Here is a 19,262-nt window from a genome sequence, read left to right as displayed (position 1 = left end):
CAGGGTAGCAATGGACAAGTTAAAGAAATTTGTCATTTGCTATATGCAGATGGCACTATCATTTTTTGTGAACCTAGGGAGGACCAGATAAGATTCTTAAAAACAATCTCACTGTTTTTTGAAGCTTCCTCGGGTCTAAAAGTGAATTGGGGGAAAAGCAATTTATTTCCAATCAAGGAGGTGACAAACATTTTGAATCTGGCAGATATTTTGGGGTGCAAAGTGGAGAATATGCCAACAGTTTACTTAGGTATGCCTTTGGGCAATGAACACAAGAGCATACAAATTTGGGATAGCATTGTGGAGAAAACAGAAAGGAGATTAGCAAGATGGAAGGCTCAATATTTGTCTATGGGAGGCAGACACACTCTCATCAATTCAGTGCTAGACTCCCTTCCTACTTATGTCATGTCACTATTTCCATTACCCCCCAAAGTTCTGAAGAAGCTGGACAAATTAAGGAGGGACTTCCTTTGGCATGGACGCAAAAAAATTAAAGGTTACAACCTAGTCAAATGGGAGATAACCTTGAAAAGCAAAGACAAAGGAGGTATGCGTATTAGAGATCTAAGGAAACAAAACAATAGCCTTTTGATGAAGTGGTTATGGAGGTATAATGAAGCGGGGCAAAGCTTTATGGAAGGATGTCATCAGATCCAAGTATGGTGAGTACAATCCTTGGTGCAGTAATGTTAGTGTTGATGCCTATGTGTGGAGGTCTGGAGAACTATCAGAAACTTATGGCAAAAAACTTGAAGCTAATACGTACATTGAAGTGGGAGATGGCAGGAGAACTAAGTTTTAGACAGATGCGTGGAACAAACAAATTCCTCTAAAAGAATCCTTTCCAGATCTGTTCTTACTATGTAGTAATCCTGATGCAAATATCAATGAATGTTGGACAGCACAAGGGTGGGATCTAATCTTCAGAAGGTTTTTGAATGACTGGGAAGTGGAGAGAGTGGCCAAATTGCTAGAGCTATTAGAAAAATTCCCTGGCATCACCAATGCTCCTGATTCTTTGAGATGGAAACATAGTAAAGATGGGGCTTTCACGGTTAGCAAAGCATACAAAATGGAAAGTCCACAGTAACGCAACTCTAAGCAGAGTTTGTGGAGAAAGGTATGGAGAACCTTAGCACCAACTAAGATAAAATGCTTTACATGGTTGGTTGCTAGAAGGGCTTGCCTGACACATGAAGTGATGAGGAGAAAAGGAAAGATTATAGTATCTTGGTGTTCATTATGCAGGAACGCAGCAGAGACCAACCAGCATCTATTCTTGCATTGCAACTTTACAACACAAATTTGGGCCATCTTCCTTAGTCTCACAAAAACAACTGGACCATGCCCGAGCATACTGCAGATTTGTTGAGTTGTTGGATAAGAAGAGGGGGGAGCAAGAGTCAAAAGGCATGGTGGAGGATAATTCCACATTGCATTTTGGTGGACAGTATGGAAAAGAAAGAAATAGTAGAAATTTTGAAGATAGGTCCAATTCCATTCAGAAGGTTAGATGGGATTGTATTGCATCCTTTTATTTTTGGTGTAAGAGAAATGTTTAGAGGATACAGAACAGATTGTAGAATTATTAGGATCCTTGTAAGTATTTGTTTTCTTTTTCTCTTCTTTTGTTCCCCTCTGTTTGCAGGTCACCAGCATCTCCTTAATACTGAAGAATACACCATTACCATTTTAAAAAAAAAAAACTGATTTAAATGTTGAACTAAAACTTGTTATAGACTCTTCAGCTCTTATAACAGGTGACGAATGGAGATGACAAAAACAAAAGGTCATGGTGCGATCATTTCAAAAAACATTGGCACACCCATGAAACATGTTGGAAGATTCATGGGAAACCACTAAACTGGAAGAAGGGAGTTGATAATCATGGCTTTCAATATCAAAATGGTCAGGCCCTCCAAACAACTTATTTTGATCAGGGCAGCAATTTTCTCCAGAAACGTCTCCATTTAAAAGGGAACAACTGGAAATTATACACAAACTCCTTCAATCTCCACAATTTCGTCCAAATGCACCAAATTCTTCAAATCCTTCCTGTTCTTTTGCTGTAACAGGTATTGTATCATCTGCTTTTCTTAGTGCCAAATAGATTCTTGGATCATAGATTCAGGAGCTAGTGACCACATGACTGGAAGTTCCAGCACCATTCCCCCCTGTAAAATGTGTTCTGGCATGTGTTTGTTTGGGAATTCTAATAAATAGGATCAACCACCCATTGCATATAGTTCACTCCAAAAACATTCTTCCAGATGTTCACTGACCACCACCGTATATCTGCTAGCATTGATTTCTCCTTCAGATCTATGTTGAAACTCCCAACAACACACCTGCTTAGCAAGCCAGTTTCATAGTTCATAACTCCTCCAGAGATGGTAGTGTTCTTGCTGGTGTTGATTCGACCTTCAGCTTTATCAACAACTTGCTAGCCCTAAGTGAGTTTTCACAACGGATCTTTGGGTCAACCTTCCTAGGAATGTTTGTAATAAAGGCTCCTTTGTATTCATTCATGAAGTTGTCAATCTTAAATGTAATGTTGTGCCACCCAGCATTGAATGCAATCTGTGGAATAATAATGACAGATCTATTTAAACCTTGCACCATGACTATGCTTATTATTAATCTTCCAAATTTGCTGTTTTTTCTTGAGCAGAAAAAGTTCGCCCACTATTCGTTTAGCTTCAATCTTCTAGTGCAAGTACCAGAGTCTTTTGATGCCTCCTTGTAATACAAACACCAACCATCCATGGTTTCCCGGCTGAATGTACATGGTTCTGCGCATCAAATTTCTACTTCGTTCTACCCACTCAAACAAGACTTCAGCTCTGGCAATGAGTCTGGTGATATCATAAGACTTAAATCCCAAAGCACCATAAATTCTGTTTCCCCCCATAAAAGATACTATAGTTTTTAGATTAAAATCACAGAGAGATGATTAGTAAAAAAACTGTCAAGATGCCAGAAAGAAACTAAGATCACCGGGAAAAAAGAGACTCCCCCCCCCCCCTCAAGAATTGTGCCCGGTAGCTTTCTAACTTCAAAACACCATACCAGTTCTCGAAATCTGAGCTAACTCTAACGCTCTTTGAAGAACAATTAAACCTTAAAAGGATTTAATGCAGTAGTACACTTTAACTGCTTACCACAAGGTACTGCATGTGTACATGATAACTTCAAAAAAGTACTTTCACCAGTTGAATCATTACAAATATTTGACATCTGTTAAGCATTTGTTTTTCAAATACACAAAAAAACCTCTAGGATTTAAGTGTTCTATTATCAAGTGAATAAAACATACCCAGTGAAATCCCACAAATGGGTCTGAGGAGGGTAGGTTGTACGCAGACCTTACCCCTACCTTTGTGGGGTAGAGAGGCTGTTTATGAACCAAGCACGAATATATGGATAAAACAACTGTAAGCCACAACTTTGATGGTAATAAGAGAACCATGGTGAGGTAGGGTGAAGGGGTTGATGGGTGCAACTATAACCAATTATGGACGAGCTAATGTAATCACCAGAGCAGTATGTCAAGTTGTGGATTAAGTCTCACCTCTGGAGTGTCTGCCCATACTGTTATGGCCTTGAGAAGAAGAGGAATATGTGCTGGATATAACCAATCAAATAGAAAACCGTATGTTCTTCGGCTGTTGAATGGTAGGAATAGGAGAACAAAGAAAAAATTAGTGTGTCAAAAATATTCAAGTCTAGTCCCTCAACAGAAAATATTGATATTGACCATGCTACTAACCTACTTGTAGCCATTGCAATTCCTCTAAGATCCCTCATCAACCCAATTAATGCTTGTTTAACATCATCAGTGTGAAACAAGGCATCTGGTATCAATTCCAAACTGAGCAAGACCTTTTATTGCATCATTAAACTCAAATTATCAGAGTGAGGAGCAGAAACATACGTAAAGCTTCTGAATTTTTTAATACTAAAACAAAGTACTAGGAGCAATTAATTAATGAAAAGAGAGTTGAGCAATTTGAGGTGCGATTAAACAAAAAAAAAATGCCGAGGGGGGAAAACACTTCACATACTATTCAAGGTAAGACAAATAAGAATGTTACATTAATCACAATCCCAAAAACATGAATACCTGCAGAAGTGGATCCATTGATGCTTTAAATTTCAAAAAGCTATCTTCCATGAAGATCAACAAGCCAATAATATAGTAGAAGGTAGTTCTACTACGAGAGCACCTGTAGTCCCCCAAAAAGGGGAATTCTTCCCTCTGAATATGCAGAATTTAAAGTATCAGATCAAAGCCGCAAATCTTTAGGAACAACTTGAAAAGAGAGCAATATACCGCAGTTACAAACAATACTTACATTCCGATTGGAGATTATTAATTGAGTGGTATCCAATTTTACCAGAAGTTTTGCAGTCATATATCTGTCAATTCAAGAAGGTTAAACTAATTACAAAGAGCCAGGAGATGTCCTCAATTCTAATAATAGCAAAAGAGTTGAGAAGAATAGTAAGATGATACTTGCCCAGACGCCATTTCCAACATGAGATTTAATGTTTGACTGATAACTCCATCACTCTAATGAAAAAGAAGAGAAATAATGATTCACTTTCATCAAAAAATCACAAGAAATCAACTATTACAATTACCTCTCTGTAAAACTTAAGATTCGTTGCTATCTTCCCAACAATGAGATTCAATATAAGCAGATGATCATGGAGCCCAAGAAGCTCAGCCAATTTAGTATATAGTTGCTGCAGAGGAATAAATGGATTAAATACCCAGTAAGAAATGAAATAAGAAGTTTAGCACTTGGGTAAGATAGCAAAGAAATTTCAATTATGTACCTTAGATGAATGTATTGCCTGATCTCCAACATACGACTTTCGGAAGTTCTGGAAGAACACAAGAATAGCTAGATCAAGGCGTTGTTTGGTTGTTTCTGCATATCTCTGGATTATATGAAGAATGACAAAAACAATACGTGAGTACCAAAAATGTCACCCAATATAAGCAAATTCGATCAAGTTACTAAGGAAAAAACAAAGTACAATACACAATAGAGTTAGACCTTCATTTTAATTCAGCTGAACATGACAAAATAACTTCTCTACATTTTAATGCTATATTGTCAAAGTATCAGGAGGAAATTTGAGTGAACCTGACTGCGTAAGCCACTATCAGTAACATTTATCAGCTGCAGTACACGTGCTGAAAGTTCTGCATCATGGATTTCTTGAGATTCACCACTGAAAGTGGAAATATACATGAGAGAAAATTAGGTGAATGGTAAACCTAGAAGATTCACAACACAGTTAAAATAAGCATATAGCTGGCAATACCTGTATCCACTAATCTGCTTAGTCTTAACAATAGCTGCAATAATGTGAACTATCCAAGCAAATTTTGTTTCCACCACTGTAAGAACCTGGGGATCAGCAGATTCCTGTTTCAGACAGAAACAAATGTATCACTGCAAACACATAAGCTCCATTAGGCATTCAACTCTTACAAATTATTAGATGACGATCTAAGCATACCATATACATCTGAAGCAGAGGATCAGTAATCTGCATAATGTATGAGCTACAGCTCTCATACTGTATCGAACAAAACCGAATTCAGAAAATTCAGTAAGTCAAAAACCAACAGTCAACATATTCTGAGCAGTCTGAACTAAAAAAAAATGAACAGAAAGTCGAGCAGCTTTCAGAACATTTTGATAATCTTTGAAGTGTCGATATTTTAGAGTCTGAACCTGAAATCTGCAAAGATTAGGAAGGCAGTCGAGCTGATCTTGAAGAAGTTCAACATTGTCAAGGGGGTTCTCTGAGAGATCAGAGACTTCACCCTGCAACACCAAAACATAACAGAAAGTAAATCGAAAGCCACAACTTAATATGATAACTCTTGATGCAACCTCACATGCAAAATCGATTCAGTGCAACCTGAAAAGAACCAAATCGAGATGTGATAAAACTTTTGACAATCTCTGGCACAAAATCACTAAGCAGGCTTGGTGTGTCTCCCTTCAAATATGGAACTGACGAAACCAATCTAGACCACAGCCCAAGGAGGTAGTAAACGCTGCTGCTAGCCCACTGATCATGGGAATAAAATCAGAAATTTCGTGAAAACAGAGTAAAATTTTAATGACCAAAGGCTATTCTTGAATCCAGTTATCAAAGAGTTAACCTGCCAAGACTGCAAAGATCGCAAAGTAAATTCAGCAACCAGACGTATCCAATCCCCATAACTTTCCACATTCACAAGCTCTGATAACTGCGAAAGAAGTATCAAAACCACATAAAGAAGGCACATCAAACACATTGTGGGGAAAAGGAAGATGAAACAAAATATCCTGGCCTGGTCAGACTCGAGACAAATGGTAAATTCTGCAATGAGCATGTCAATGAGAAGCAAATTTAAGAGCAACCAACGTTCATCCAAAAAAATAATTTAAGAGAAAACAAATTATCCATGAGTATATCCTCATGAAGACTTTGATATGGTCAACCATTATCGAAGAATTGGCTTTACCAACTTGGTTCAGGTTATGGACCTAAAATGGTTTACTAATACAAGTTTCTTTGTCTTCATACTACATACCCACTAGCAACTACTTCAATATGATGTTGTATTGACCGATATTATTATGCTTTTATGGTAGTAAAAACAACATTATTTTTATTTCACCTTACATGAAGTTCTTTTAGATTCAAGCAATGTCATACTCTGGTCCAAATGATACTAGGGTAATCTCAAAATTATAAACTAAACCTACTTTACATCTTCTCTTGGATTATCTTAGTATTATTATTAATTCACAAATCTTGGCAAAATTAAAGTACTTGCTAAAACCCTAAGCAGAAAAATCATGAAAAAATTTAACTATTTAATTAATAAATCTCAATCTTTAGGCAATTAAAACATTCATCTATTGCTTCGAAGTTTCTAATTATTAGTTTGCATAATTTCAGAGACCTCTTTCCAGATTTGGGTTCATAACACTGCCTTCCATTATGGTTTGCGTTTTTATGCATACCTCCCGTATTTTAATTACACTGTTACAAAAGTTAACATTTTTATTTTGGAATAATAATATAAGTTAATATTTCAAGCTTATCCTATTAAAGGTTGACAGGATTCAATGAGAAATTAAGAAGATGCTTATCGTGGAAGAAGAGCCCAAGAACGAGTCCAAGAATTGAGGAACAGAATGGGCTAAATGATACACATATTTCATGATCCAAGTACAAGTCTAATAAGAGGAAGATAAGGACCACATGGAGCCCTAAATTGGGCCACATAGACCCCAAAAGGGGACTGGAAGTCAACCCCACATAGAGTCATGGGGGCTGAAAATCAAGCCTACGACAAGTTGAAATTCACGCCTAAACATGTTGAAAAGTGGCTTCAGTTATGGTGCTAATTTGGCACTTACTTTCCTTATTTCTAGTAGGTAGTTTTGGGAAGAATTTTGGTATGATTTTTACTAGCTTTCCTAGTTTAAAGTTTCCTAGTTTGATTTTAGTATTTATTAGCGAGCAAATTATGTCGGCACTTGGTGTTACCCCCAAATTAGCCTAACTTTCAAAAATTGCTAAAATTAGCCAAATATGTTCTTCCTCTTCCTTTCAATTCATACATTAATGGCTTCTTCTTTCTTTTTTCAATTTCATCAGTTGTTTGCTTTTTCTTCTTCGTCGTCATTCTTCTTCTTCATTTTCTTTCTTCCGGCTTCGTCTTCTTCATCCTTTTTCTGCTTCTTCTTTAAAAAAAATTAGGCGTATCGAAAATGTGAATCGTTTCAAACGAATTATATATCAAAAGACTAAAAACATCGAGAGTATTCATATCTAAATTTTGGGACTATGTAGAGATGATTTTGAGTTGATCGGGATTGAATCGTCATTGTATACTTCATGTATAGCCAGTGCATATTTCATGTATAGTTAAACTTTTTGAGTGTATCATAATGCATAGTCAGTGTATAGCTAATGTATAGGTAAACTATATTGTATAGTCAGTGTATATTTTCCATGACTTTTGGCCAAGCTATATTGTATAGTAGGTGTATATTTACTGTGATTTTTGGTTATTTTGTATGTAAATAAAACATGGTTATATTTGTTGTACATTAATTACTTTATTACTCCCTCTGTTTCACAAAGAATGGTCTAGTTTGACTTGGCACGGAGTTTAAGAAAATAAAGAAGACTTTTGAATCTTGTGGTCCTAAATTAAAGTTATGTCAAATGTACAAAATTGCCCTTTAATCTTGTGGCCTTAAATATGTCCCGTGGAAAGCTGAAATTAAAATGTTACCAAAAAAAAGAAAGAGGTCATTCTTTTTGAAACAGACTAAAACGGAAAGGAGGTCATTCTTTTTTAAACGGAGGGAGTATATATATTTGAAAGTAGACCTTTTTTGTTTTCATAAAAGTAGGAAACGAAAACCATGCTATTTAACATAGGTCTTCCCGATATATAGGGTGGTTTTTGTTATTTTTAAAAACAACATTATTATGAATATCATTTGAGAGGTTTCTGTTCTTTACACCTTTGTGTGTAGTAACTATGAATTTGTCTTATAACCTTGTAAGAACAATTCTTTAAGAGGTAACACTAATTTATAACTTGATATCTTTGGTTTATATTTAAGCTAATCTAGGAAAGTAATATGCAATATACTAATTATTGTCTCTAATTTCTTTGAAATAGGGGTCTAGATCACCTTTTGATTGATGTTCTTGAATTGAATCTATTAGTATCATAACTAATTTTAATCCACTAAATTTGAAAACTAAGATCAATTAAGGTTTTTAGCACTTAATCTTGAAATTTAGGAATCTTATTCTAGAATGTCACATATCTTTAAATTCCATCTTTGATCTTCGTATTTTCACTTCCGCATTGTTTTCTTGTTTCTTTCAAGTAACCCCATTCTTATCATGTACTCTATTTTAGTCTCACTTAACCTGAAACTTTTAGACTCTACGACATGTCATTAACTCTACCGCTCATCTCGTCAATCAATACTATGTCATCAGCAAATAACATACATCATGGCAGCGCTTTTTGAATATGATGTGTCAATTCATCCATCACTAAGGAAAATAGGAACGGGCTAAGAGATGATCCCCGTTATAACCTCATCATAATCAGGTAGTGTTCAGAGTCCCCTCACATTGCCCCAACACAGGTTAACATTTTGGGTTTTCACAGCCATTTAGCTCATACCAAATACTTTTTTTCCATTTCAACCCCTGCAATATTTTTTATGTTATTCATTTATATACGGATTAAACTCCTAGTTACCAATGATGAACAAGAAATTGGATGTCTAGCAGAGTAGCTACAAACTTTAATTTTATTAGATTTTTCCAAGGCCTTGAAAATCATCCCTTAGCCACCAGGATTTTTTTATTTTTTTTTATAACCGAGAAATCCGTCTGTGACCCGCCCTTTGGACCAATCACAGCCTTCTAAACTCGGTGGATAATGGGCCCGCCCCTCTACCCTTCTCCACTTAAATACCGGGCTTCGCTTTGCATGGTGTGGGGCTTGAACCTGCGACCTAAGCCACAAATCCTCCACCTTTTGCCACTTGAGCTAGGCCTTGGGGGCTAGCCACCAGGATTTGTATCCATTATCCCATTGAAAAATTCTGATCACTTAATCAACTCGCATGCAAATACAAGTAGTTTCTGCTTCATTCAAATAAGATGATAAGTAGGGGCAGACCCACATTCATTCTTCCGGGTGCTCGAGCAACCATTAATCTTGACATGAAAGTGTTTTTATAGATATATAGTAATTTCTTCAAACTTTGAGCATATTAAATGTTCAGCACCCAGTGAACAAATCTTCACATAGGTGCTTTGGTCTAGTGACTAGTTTGAAGGCCTTGTCTTTAAGGAGGTCAAGGGTTAGATTCTCACTAATAACAATTATTTACACATTTTCTATTTTTTCTCTTTCCCTCCAATATAAACTCTCACATGTTCTTCTCTTTTTTTTCTTTATATACTTAACTTTTAGTCTTAATTTCTTTTACGTTTGGTAAGTTTCTCGTGACATGACAAAATTAAAAAGTCATGTCCAATAACTTATCTTATTTTTCTGGAGAAATCTGGCTATTTGGTTATGAAATCCTTTAAACTAATTTTTTTCCTCAAAAATTGATTATTTTTTTTGTTTTTGTAAATTAATCTTATTTTTTCTCATTAATGTTTTAAATATCGCGTTTAAATAATTATGCATTTATACTATATAATTTATAGTAATTTTACATTAAAAGAAGTGAGCACCCATAAGCCGAAAATCCTGGATCCACCACTGATGATAAGACCCCACAATGAAATGCCTCATTTTCCAATGCCCTAGGCATTATTGACATATATAGCAAAGGGCTTTTCTTTAACACAAAGGTTGTGCAACTTATTCCGTGAACATCAGACTGATGAAGTGTGCTGGCACCTGACTGGCCAACATTGGAGGAGGTGCCAAGGAGCAACTGCGGGTAGTGACGCAGAAAAGGAGGTGAGAGAGTAGAGATGCAACAATGGAGTGAGGAGTACAAAGTCTAAACCCTTTCTTTAAAACAAGCAAAAGTGTTTTGGAGGCTTCCATATAAAAAAAAACATGTGGTGCAAAACAAAATCTACAAACATGCGACCTTTTGATCTTAACATGTTTGACCACTACTCTAACATCATTGTATTGTCAAGCAGATTCGACATGTACTATAGGTAGACCTTTTAAAAAAGTTTAAGTACAAATATAAATAGTAAAATTTCTCGATGAACTGGATTCGATTGAATTCCTTTTGATGAACGTAGGTAGTTCCTGGCTTTAAAATATTAACCTAAGGTAAATTTCCTCACTTCTCTTAATCACAAATCTAAGCAAACATGGATATATGCAAAGGAAATTCCAAAATCTACAAGATACAATTTCAAAATGCTATCTGAGTTAAGAATGCAATAAGGAGAAAACCAAGAGAACACAATCTTAGAATTATACATACATTATTAAAGTTAACTATGGACACCAAAAAAAACACCTTATGTCAGCTTATATGAACCCTCACAAAAAGAATTTAAATCAATGCCGATGCGTAACACTACCTTTTCATATTATCAAGAAGAAAAAAGGTGAAGGGGAAAAGGCTTCATACCTGATAATTGACTTTAAAACGTCCAAGAAGCCGACAGAACTCATGATAATTATCATGACAAGCCAGACCTGTTCCAAGGAGGGGGATGGGGAGTCATAATGACATCCTATAACAGAACATAGCAAATGTAACACTCTAAACCACCATCTGTTTGCTCAATCAAGTTGACGCTAAATCAGCAGGAATCAACTTATGTTCATGTTCCTTTCTCCCTCCCCCATCCCTTCATATTCAAAGATAGGAGAAAAATAAAGTAGGAAAAATATGTCATCAAACTCAAAAGACCTATCTGCGTAAGTGTACTGCACGGCTGCACCCATTGATAATTACAAGTAAATAGAAAAATACAGCAGCAAGATTGCATTAAAATGAGACCTGTTACTTCATCAATTTTTTAATACTTAAAATGGATGTTGTTAATTATAAGCTTTCATTTTAAAAGCTTTACCGCCAGACATTAGCAGTTGGTAATGGAAAATTAAACAAGGTCGGTTTTTGGAGGCAAGGATGGTGAGGCGAAGATACACGAAGTGTCACCAATCCTTTTGACTTTCGCATATCAAATCAAAAGGAAGCAACAATTTATCAGGTATACTGAGAGCAAAACAGGGAGGCAATATGAGAGCTATAGTTTAGGAGAAACATGCAAGAGTGGAAGATTAGGGAACTCCAAAGCCTGATAAATACGCACTAAAAACAAAGCATTACTCAATCAAATCAGGACATACAGATGTAGAAAGGAAGGGAGCGGTATCTTCTTGGTCAAATTTTTTTATCACAGGTTGTTGAAAAGAGAAGATAGGGGTTTCCATATCCGTCAGTTTGGATACAGAAGCATCGAAGAAGGTATGCCTATTCACAAGAATGACATCAAGGGGTGTAATCCTAAGGCCAGAAAACATAAGGTATATTACATATGTGAGGCACTGTTACATATATAAACAACTGGGAGAAGATGTGAATCACCATCTTGTACACTCTTGGTTCACTAACCAGTTGTGGAGGATTTTCCTCAACTTACTTTGAAAAGGAAAAACAAGTTGAGGAATGTCCACCACAACTGGATAGTGAACCAGCAGTGCACAGAGCATAATAACACATGTGAGGTGCAGTGAAGGACATGACACATAGTTGGGCTCTCAACACGAAAGAAGGAAAAGCAGAACCTAGATTGTGGCTCCCCCAGCACTTATTTGGGTACTGTGAGCAAAAAAAAAGGATAAGTTTTGATGGGATACTTCGCTTTGCACATATAAGGGGAATTCCCTTTATTTTTAACAGAATTTGGAGCCCCAATGAGATTCTTGCTGGTATAGATGATGTGTGTCATTTGCTGGAAAGTATATCTTCGTCTTGTAGGTTCTGGTATAAAGGGTTTTCCCCAGATCATCAACAAAAATTTACTGTATTACTTGTCACAAAAAGATCCAAGATGGATGTTTACATGTTAGGCGTCTACACATAGGGATTCTAACTCCAAAGAGACATTGCCTCAAACGGACTTCAAGATGGATAAACACCACAGATGTTTTATGTTAGGCTTCTGGAGGCCAAATGCATCTATCCTCAGTCAAGACCAGAACAAGTGTCTGCAAATTCAATGGCCAAGCAGAGTTGGATATGATATTATCACACTAGATTTATACAGAAACATAGCAATCCAAAACGTAAAATTTAATAAAACGCCACTCTACGAAAGAAATCGTCTAGATAACCAAAGAACTGAAAAGAGAAATAAAATAAAACACCAGGAGAGAATAACAGAAAATTGAGAGGCCAATCCTGATCTTCAAATTTATATAAAACCCACACAGCTAATGTTATCTGATATGATTATGATGTCTTTAAAGATGACCAACATAATTGAAATACAATAATCCTATTCACCTTTCCCAGTTTGCATAATGTCTTTGGTTCCTGTCATCAGGTGTGCCAAGTATTTCACTCTAGAAGTGTCATTTGAAAACAGAGATCTCCTCACTGAAGCCAGCCGGACTAAACACTCTAAAGCCTGAGACAAAATTAAGCTTGTTACACTTGTCAATTTACTGCTTCAAGTTTGAGAATCTGAACTGAGGACTGAAAAGAGCATTCTTGACAACAGTTTAGTAAATCAATTAAATTGTTCAAACCACCAGTCACATGAGTTAAATATGTGTGACAACAACGAAGCAAAAAAGCACCAGAAACAGTATGATACTGACCTCCTTCGATATGTTAGGCTTATTGATTTCATAATAGTCAAAAAAAATCTGCACCGTCGATTGATCCTCCAGGACTTGCTTCCATGAAGATGGGATCTGCAACAATGTTAAGTGAGCAACATGATATTTGCAGGTACGTTAGACAATTTGATAAATATATGTTATAGAAGATAAAACCACCTGAATAGTGTTAAAATCATCCGAACTTTCATCAACCGTTGTTCCCATAAAGTCGAATGATAAACATTTCAGGGACAGAGCAAGCGCCAGTTCATGTAGTTTGCTGCTAGCCGCATTCTTAGAAATTGTTACTGCATATTAATACAAGCAACAACAGTAAGATAACAAATTGCACATAACAATGTCAAATATCACAATTATGATTGTATTTGATGGAGTATTACCATCATTTTTCAGTTGGGCCATTGATGTCAAGGATACTTGGAATACTTGAAGAAGCGATTGATCTCTGAAGGAGCAAGCCACCCTACGATGCTGTGCTGATGGCAATCCAGGACTGGGCTGGATATTTTGCAATCAAGAAAATGTATAACCACACAAGTTTATTAGCTGTATGAACTGGCTGATTCAAAGAATAAGGAGGTTAAAGACTTAAATCTACCCATTTATTAAGTCCATATCAGAATACTAGAAATCAGAAGAAAAAGTACCTAGCTATAAAATTGCAACAATTAGCAACATAAGATTCAGCTGATAATTCTCTCTTCAACTCATATACAAAACTAAATTCCAAAGTAATGATCTCAAGAGTTTCCTGAATTAAACCAGGAGCTTGACTAAAAGGTAGAGTTAATAAGATACAATGAAGTAATTTGACAGCAAAGGGGGAACAAAAAGCAGTACTATATCAATGTCAAAATCTGGGGACCTTTGCATGTGAGAAGACTTCTGATAAATCACTTTAAAAGAGCTAGACCATCTCCAACCCCACTCTATTTTACTCTCCATTCTCTATATTTGGAGAGTAAAATAGAGAATGAGCTCTCCAACCACCCTCCATTTCACTCTCTACTCTCCGTATATAGAGAGTTGAATAGTAATTCTCCAAATTTGGAGAACTATTATTCACACTCTCTATTTCACTTTTTTATTATTTTATTATTATTTCTATTATTTTGTAATTAACATATTATTTTTCATATTAAGGCTATGAATTAAATCTCTAATATTCGTAATTCTTTTTAAATGTAATATAATATTTTTAAAAATATATATATTATTTAATATATAATACTTTCATTCCGAAATAATAATATTTCAATTTTTAAATTTTTTTTGTCAATTTAATATAATTTGATTTTATTATTATTTTTCACTATAAAGATTGCACAATTTTAAATGGACTACAATTGTTCAAACTATTCGTAATCTACGTTCTCAAAAGAAGAAATATTACGCGATGAAACAAGAATCGAGCCGAAAAGATGTTGAACGTACATTCGAAGGTTTGCAATCACGTTTTGCAATTATCGTAGGACAATCACGTTTTTGGAGAAAAGAAGTGTTACATGATATAATGACTACATGTATCATATTGCACAACATGATAATCAAGGATGGATGTAATCTTAATGCACCAATTCAAGATGTCGTAGAGACTCCAATTCGACAAAAATGGTGGTAGATGAAAATTTTCGATTTGAACAATTTTTAGCTAGACATAAAAAGATTAAGGACAAAAATGCTCATTTTGATCTCCATAATGTGTTAATAGAGCATTTATGTGAGCAGCTTAATAATCTTGAAAGTTGGGTATTTATGTAGTGTTTATATAATTATATTTCATTAATGATTTCACTTTTATTTGAATTGTTCATTAATTTGTATATTATATAATATTTGCTTCCAATTTATGTTATTTAGAAATTTAGAATAAATATAATTTTAGATCAAAAAAAGAATTTGAAAAAATAAAATTTTATATCACATGAAAATGATATAAAAGTGATTATTTGGAGAAAAAAGAAAGAAGGGATTTATATTATGAAATAGGAAAATAAGAATGAAATAGAAATAATAATATAATATTGAGGAGAGAGAAGAAGTTTTTTTTGGAGAGTAAAATAGAGAATTGGGTTGGAGTTGATTGCCTGAAAAAATAGAGAACTCTATATTGTTGGAGAGTGAAATAGAGAACAGGGTTGGAGATGCCCTTACTAGATAACGAACATTTTTTATGTACATAAATTGTAACACCCCAGAAATAGACAACCCATTAGGAGATTTAGGATATGTCATTCGGCACCAACATATTTTTAAAAGCTCACAACTGTAGCAGTTGAAATATAACATGATATCTCCTTTGCTAGTTTCCCTTTCTTTCTTTTTTTTGATAACCGTGGTATTCGGGCCAGCTTTCGTGCACCTCAACTAATTCATGGGATACCCTTCTTAAATTTCATCTACATGGTTTTGACAGGAATATGACATCAGTCAGTCAAAGTCTTATTAAGAAATATAAGCCTTATGAAATACTAACCTGATTCATCTCTGACACGAGTTGATTCAATATCTTCAAACCAATTGCATAATGAGATTCTGTCTGAGGCATAGATACCACACATCACAAAAAAATCTATTAGAAATTTATCACCAAATTGGCAAATATACTAGTGCAAGTCGTAGAAACTTACGGGAAGAAGGAAAAATAATAAGTCATACACTAAAATTAAAGAGAAAGAGAAGGCGACACACAAATATCTATCAATCTTCACGGACTATAAGCTCACATTCTGTTCTCACCAAAATTTGGACATCCATAAAAAAAATTATGAACATTCTTAAACCCTCTTAAAAGATGAGAATAATAAGTACAATCGTGCCAAAAATGATGAACAAAGTCCAATAAACCAAAATAAATCAGTTTCTACATTCCACATCATATTACATATTCTGCAAGAGACCTCTTGAAAAGATTCTGATACTCCTTAAATATCAGTCTTTAAAATTCACCACTCACATCAATATCATCTTCTTCTGTACTCTGCTACATAATTGCAATTTTGTTGTGAACTCTATTAGGGATTTCTTTGTAAACAACTACGTAACTAAAACTAATCACATACCGCAATCATATCCACAAGGTCAACAGGAAGTGTGGGATAAGTCAGCAAATGCAAAAGTTATATGAAAAGTATGATTTTCTTTGAAAACTGAGTTTGATGATTCCTATTAAGGATTTTACTTACGATATGACTCTTATAACTATGAACCGTGATTTCTGATGATTTTTTATGACAAGTATGAACACCATGGTTTTTCTCAAAGGTAGAACTTTACTATTTATGATACGATTTTCATGATAAACAAGTATGAACTTCACAATATTATGACATGATTTATGAACTTCACAATATTTTCGTTGGTTCTTTCACCAAAAATGACTTTCATCCTTTACTATCTGTTAGAATAGAAATAAGTATTTCCTACTTAGAATAGGAATAGGAATAGGAATAAGAATAGGAATCTTAGTTGGAAAAGGATTCCAATGTAGTGTCTATAAATAGGGTCTCAATGTAAGTATTTAGACACACAATTCAATAATATTTTTCTCATATATTTCTCACATGGTATCAGAGCATTGGTGAGAACAAACAAGTCACCGTATGTCTATGTCAATTTCCGGTGACTGTTGGGTCTAATTTTGTTATTCTTTTTTTCTTTCTTTGGGTGTTGTGCGAAAACCAACACCACCACGAGGCTCGGAAAGCTCCCGCGACCAAACCCCAACCAGAACCACCGGAAAACATCACCCCACACGCTCTCACGCGTCGATCGGAGGTGATAGTTTCCGGCGAGATCTGGCTCACGCGCCGGGTTTTTCTGATCATATTTTTTGAGAAATTTTTTGGCAATTGGGGTCGTCCAGCCATTCCGACCAGGCCCATACTGTTTTTGACCTGATCCGATCACCGAAATTAGGGTTCCGGCTATTTCCAGGCTGTTTCCAGCGACTTTTTCTTCGAGATTTGAATTTTCCGACAATCAGATCTCAATAATCAAGTTTTTTTTGTTGTTTCCAAGACAAATTTAGCATAATGTCTATTGGGTGTGATGTTTTTGGTTCTAAAAATATGGGATTGGAAGTTCTATCCCTATAATCACTTCAGAACTTTTATTGGGAAGTTCAAACTATTTATCTTGGGCTTACTCGGTTAAGCTTTGGTGCAAGGGTCAAGGTGTCCAAGATCACTTAACGAACAAGACTTATGTGGTAGATGTAAAGGCAAAGACTAGTGAGAAAGATGCAAAAGCCAAAGCACAATGGGAGAAAGTAGATGCTCAATTATGTAGTCTCCTATGGCGTTCTATTGATTCCAAATTGATGCCCTTGTTTCGCCCATTTCAGACGTGTTATACAGTTTGGGAAAAGGCTCATGCTTTATACACCAATGACATATCTCGATTCTATGATGTGATATCTCGATTGACCAACTTAAAGAAACAAGAATCTGATATGTCTACTTACTTGGGACAGGTACAGGCAGTCATAGAGGAATTCGACACGTTTGTTAGAATAGAAATAAGTATTTCCTACTTAGAATAGGAATAGGAATAGGAATAGGAATAGGAATAAGAATAGAAATCCTAGTTGGAAAAGGATTCCAATGTAGTGTCTATAAATAGGGTCTCAATGTAACTATTTAGATACACAATTCAATAACATTTTTCTCATATATTTCTCATATGGTATCAGAACATTGGTGAGAACAAACAAGTCACCGTATGTCTATGTCAATTTTCGGTGACTGTTGGGTCTGATTTTGTTATTCTTTTTTCTTTCTGTGGGTGTTGTGCGAAAACCAACACCACCACGAGGCTCGAAAAGCCCCCGTGACCAAACCCCAGCCAGAACCACCGAAAAACATCACCCCACGCGCTCTCACGTGCTGATCAGAGGTGATAGTTTCCGGCGAGATTTGGCACACGCACCGGCGTGTGAGATTTTCTGATCATATTTTTTGAGAAATTTTTTGACAGTTGGGGTCGTCCAGCCATTCCGACCAGGCCCATACTGTTTTTGACCTAATCCGATCGCCGGAATCATGGTTCCAGCTATTTCCAGGCTGTTTCTGGCGACTTTTTCTTCGAGATTTGAATTTTCCGACAAACAGATCTCAATAATCAAGTTTTTTTCGTTGTTTCCAAGACAAGTTTAGCATAATGTCTTTTGGGTGTGATGTTTTTGGTTATAAAAATATGGGGATTGGAAGTTCTAGCCCTATAATCACTTCAGAACTTTTATTGGGAAGTTCAAACTATTTATCTTGGGCTTCCTCGGTTGAGCTGTGGTGCAAGGGTCAAGGTGTCCAAGATCACTTAACGAACAAGACATGTGGTAGATGTAAAGGCAAAGACTAGTGAGGAAGATGCAAAAGCCAAAGCACAATGGGAGAAAGTAGATGCTTAATTATGTAGTATCCTATGACGTTCTATTGATTCCAAGTTGATGCCTTTGTTTCGCCCATTCCAGACGTGTTATACAGTTTGGGAAAAGTCTCGTGCTTTATACACTAATGACATATCTCGATTCTATGATGTGATATCTCGATTGACCAACTTAAAGAAACAAGAATCCGACATGTCTACTTACTTGGGACAGGTACAGGCAGTCATGGAGGAATTTGACACATTGATGCCAGTTACTACGAATGTGGAAAAACAACAAGAACACAGACAAACATTGTTTCTAGTTCTTACTCTTGCTGGACTTCCTCCTGATCATGATTCTGTACGTGATCAGATTTTAGCTAGCCCTACAGTTCCTACAATCGATGAATTATTCTCTCGTCTCCTTCATCTTGCGGCACCTCCCAGTCACAAAGTAGTTTCATCACCCACTGTTGACTCCTCTATT

General features: G+C 35.7%; 1 protein-coding gene across 1 annotated transcript in view; it reads right to left on the bottom strand.

The window, feature by feature from the left end:
• Window positions 1–19,262, bottom strand: part of LOC102584053 (exportin-7) — a 48,506-nt gene that overhangs the window by 16,650 nt on the left and 12,594 nt on the right. The window contains exons 4-22 of the mRNA XM_006345205.2: window positions 15,885–15,947; window positions 13,789–13,906; window positions 13,565–13,695; window positions 13,385–13,480; window positions 13,068–13,191; window positions 11,181–11,248; window positions 6,194–6,280; window positions 5,947–6,099; window positions 5,757–5,849; window positions 5,539–5,598; window positions 5,341–5,444; window positions 5,160–5,247; window positions 4,846–4,950; window positions 4,648–4,752; window positions 4,524–4,576; window positions 4,359–4,422; window positions 4,127–4,261; window positions 3,773–3,885; window positions 3,575–3,668 (exon numbers count right to left, since the gene is read on the bottom strand). Coding sequence (XP_006345267.1) covers window positions 3,575–3,668; window positions 3,773–3,885; window positions 4,127–4,261; window positions 4,359–4,422; window positions 4,524–4,576; window positions 4,648–4,752; window positions 4,846–4,950; window positions 5,160–5,247; window positions 5,341–5,444; window positions 5,539–5,598; window positions 5,757–5,849; window positions 5,947–6,099; window positions 6,194–6,280; window positions 11,181–11,248; window positions 13,068–13,191; window positions 13,385–13,480; window positions 13,565–13,695; window positions 13,789–13,906; window positions 15,885–15,947 — 1,854 coding nt within the window. The remainder of the gene's footprint in view (window positions 1–3,574; window positions 3,669–3,772; window positions 3,886–4,126; window positions 4,262–4,358; window positions 4,423–4,523; window positions 4,577–4,647; window positions 4,753–4,845; window positions 4,951–5,159; window positions 5,248–5,340; window positions 5,445–5,538; window positions 5,599–5,756; window positions 5,850–5,946; window positions 6,100–6,193; window positions 6,281–11,180; window positions 11,249–13,067; window positions 13,192–13,384; window positions 13,481–13,564; window positions 13,696–13,788; window positions 13,907–15,884; window positions 15,948–19,262) is intronic.

This window comes from Solanum tuberosum, unplaced genomic scaffold (genome assembly GCF_000226075.1).
Source record: "Solanum tuberosum cultivar DM 1-3 516 R44 unplaced genomic scaffold, SolTub_3.0 scf00063, whole genome shotgun sequence".
In the NCBI taxonomy this organism is placed as follows: Eukaryota; Viridiplantae; Streptophyta; class Magnoliopsida; order Solanales; family Solanaceae; genus Solanum; species Solanum tuberosum.
Note: the sequence above shows the minus strand (reverse complement) of the source record. Positions and strands in the feature narration are given on the sequence as shown.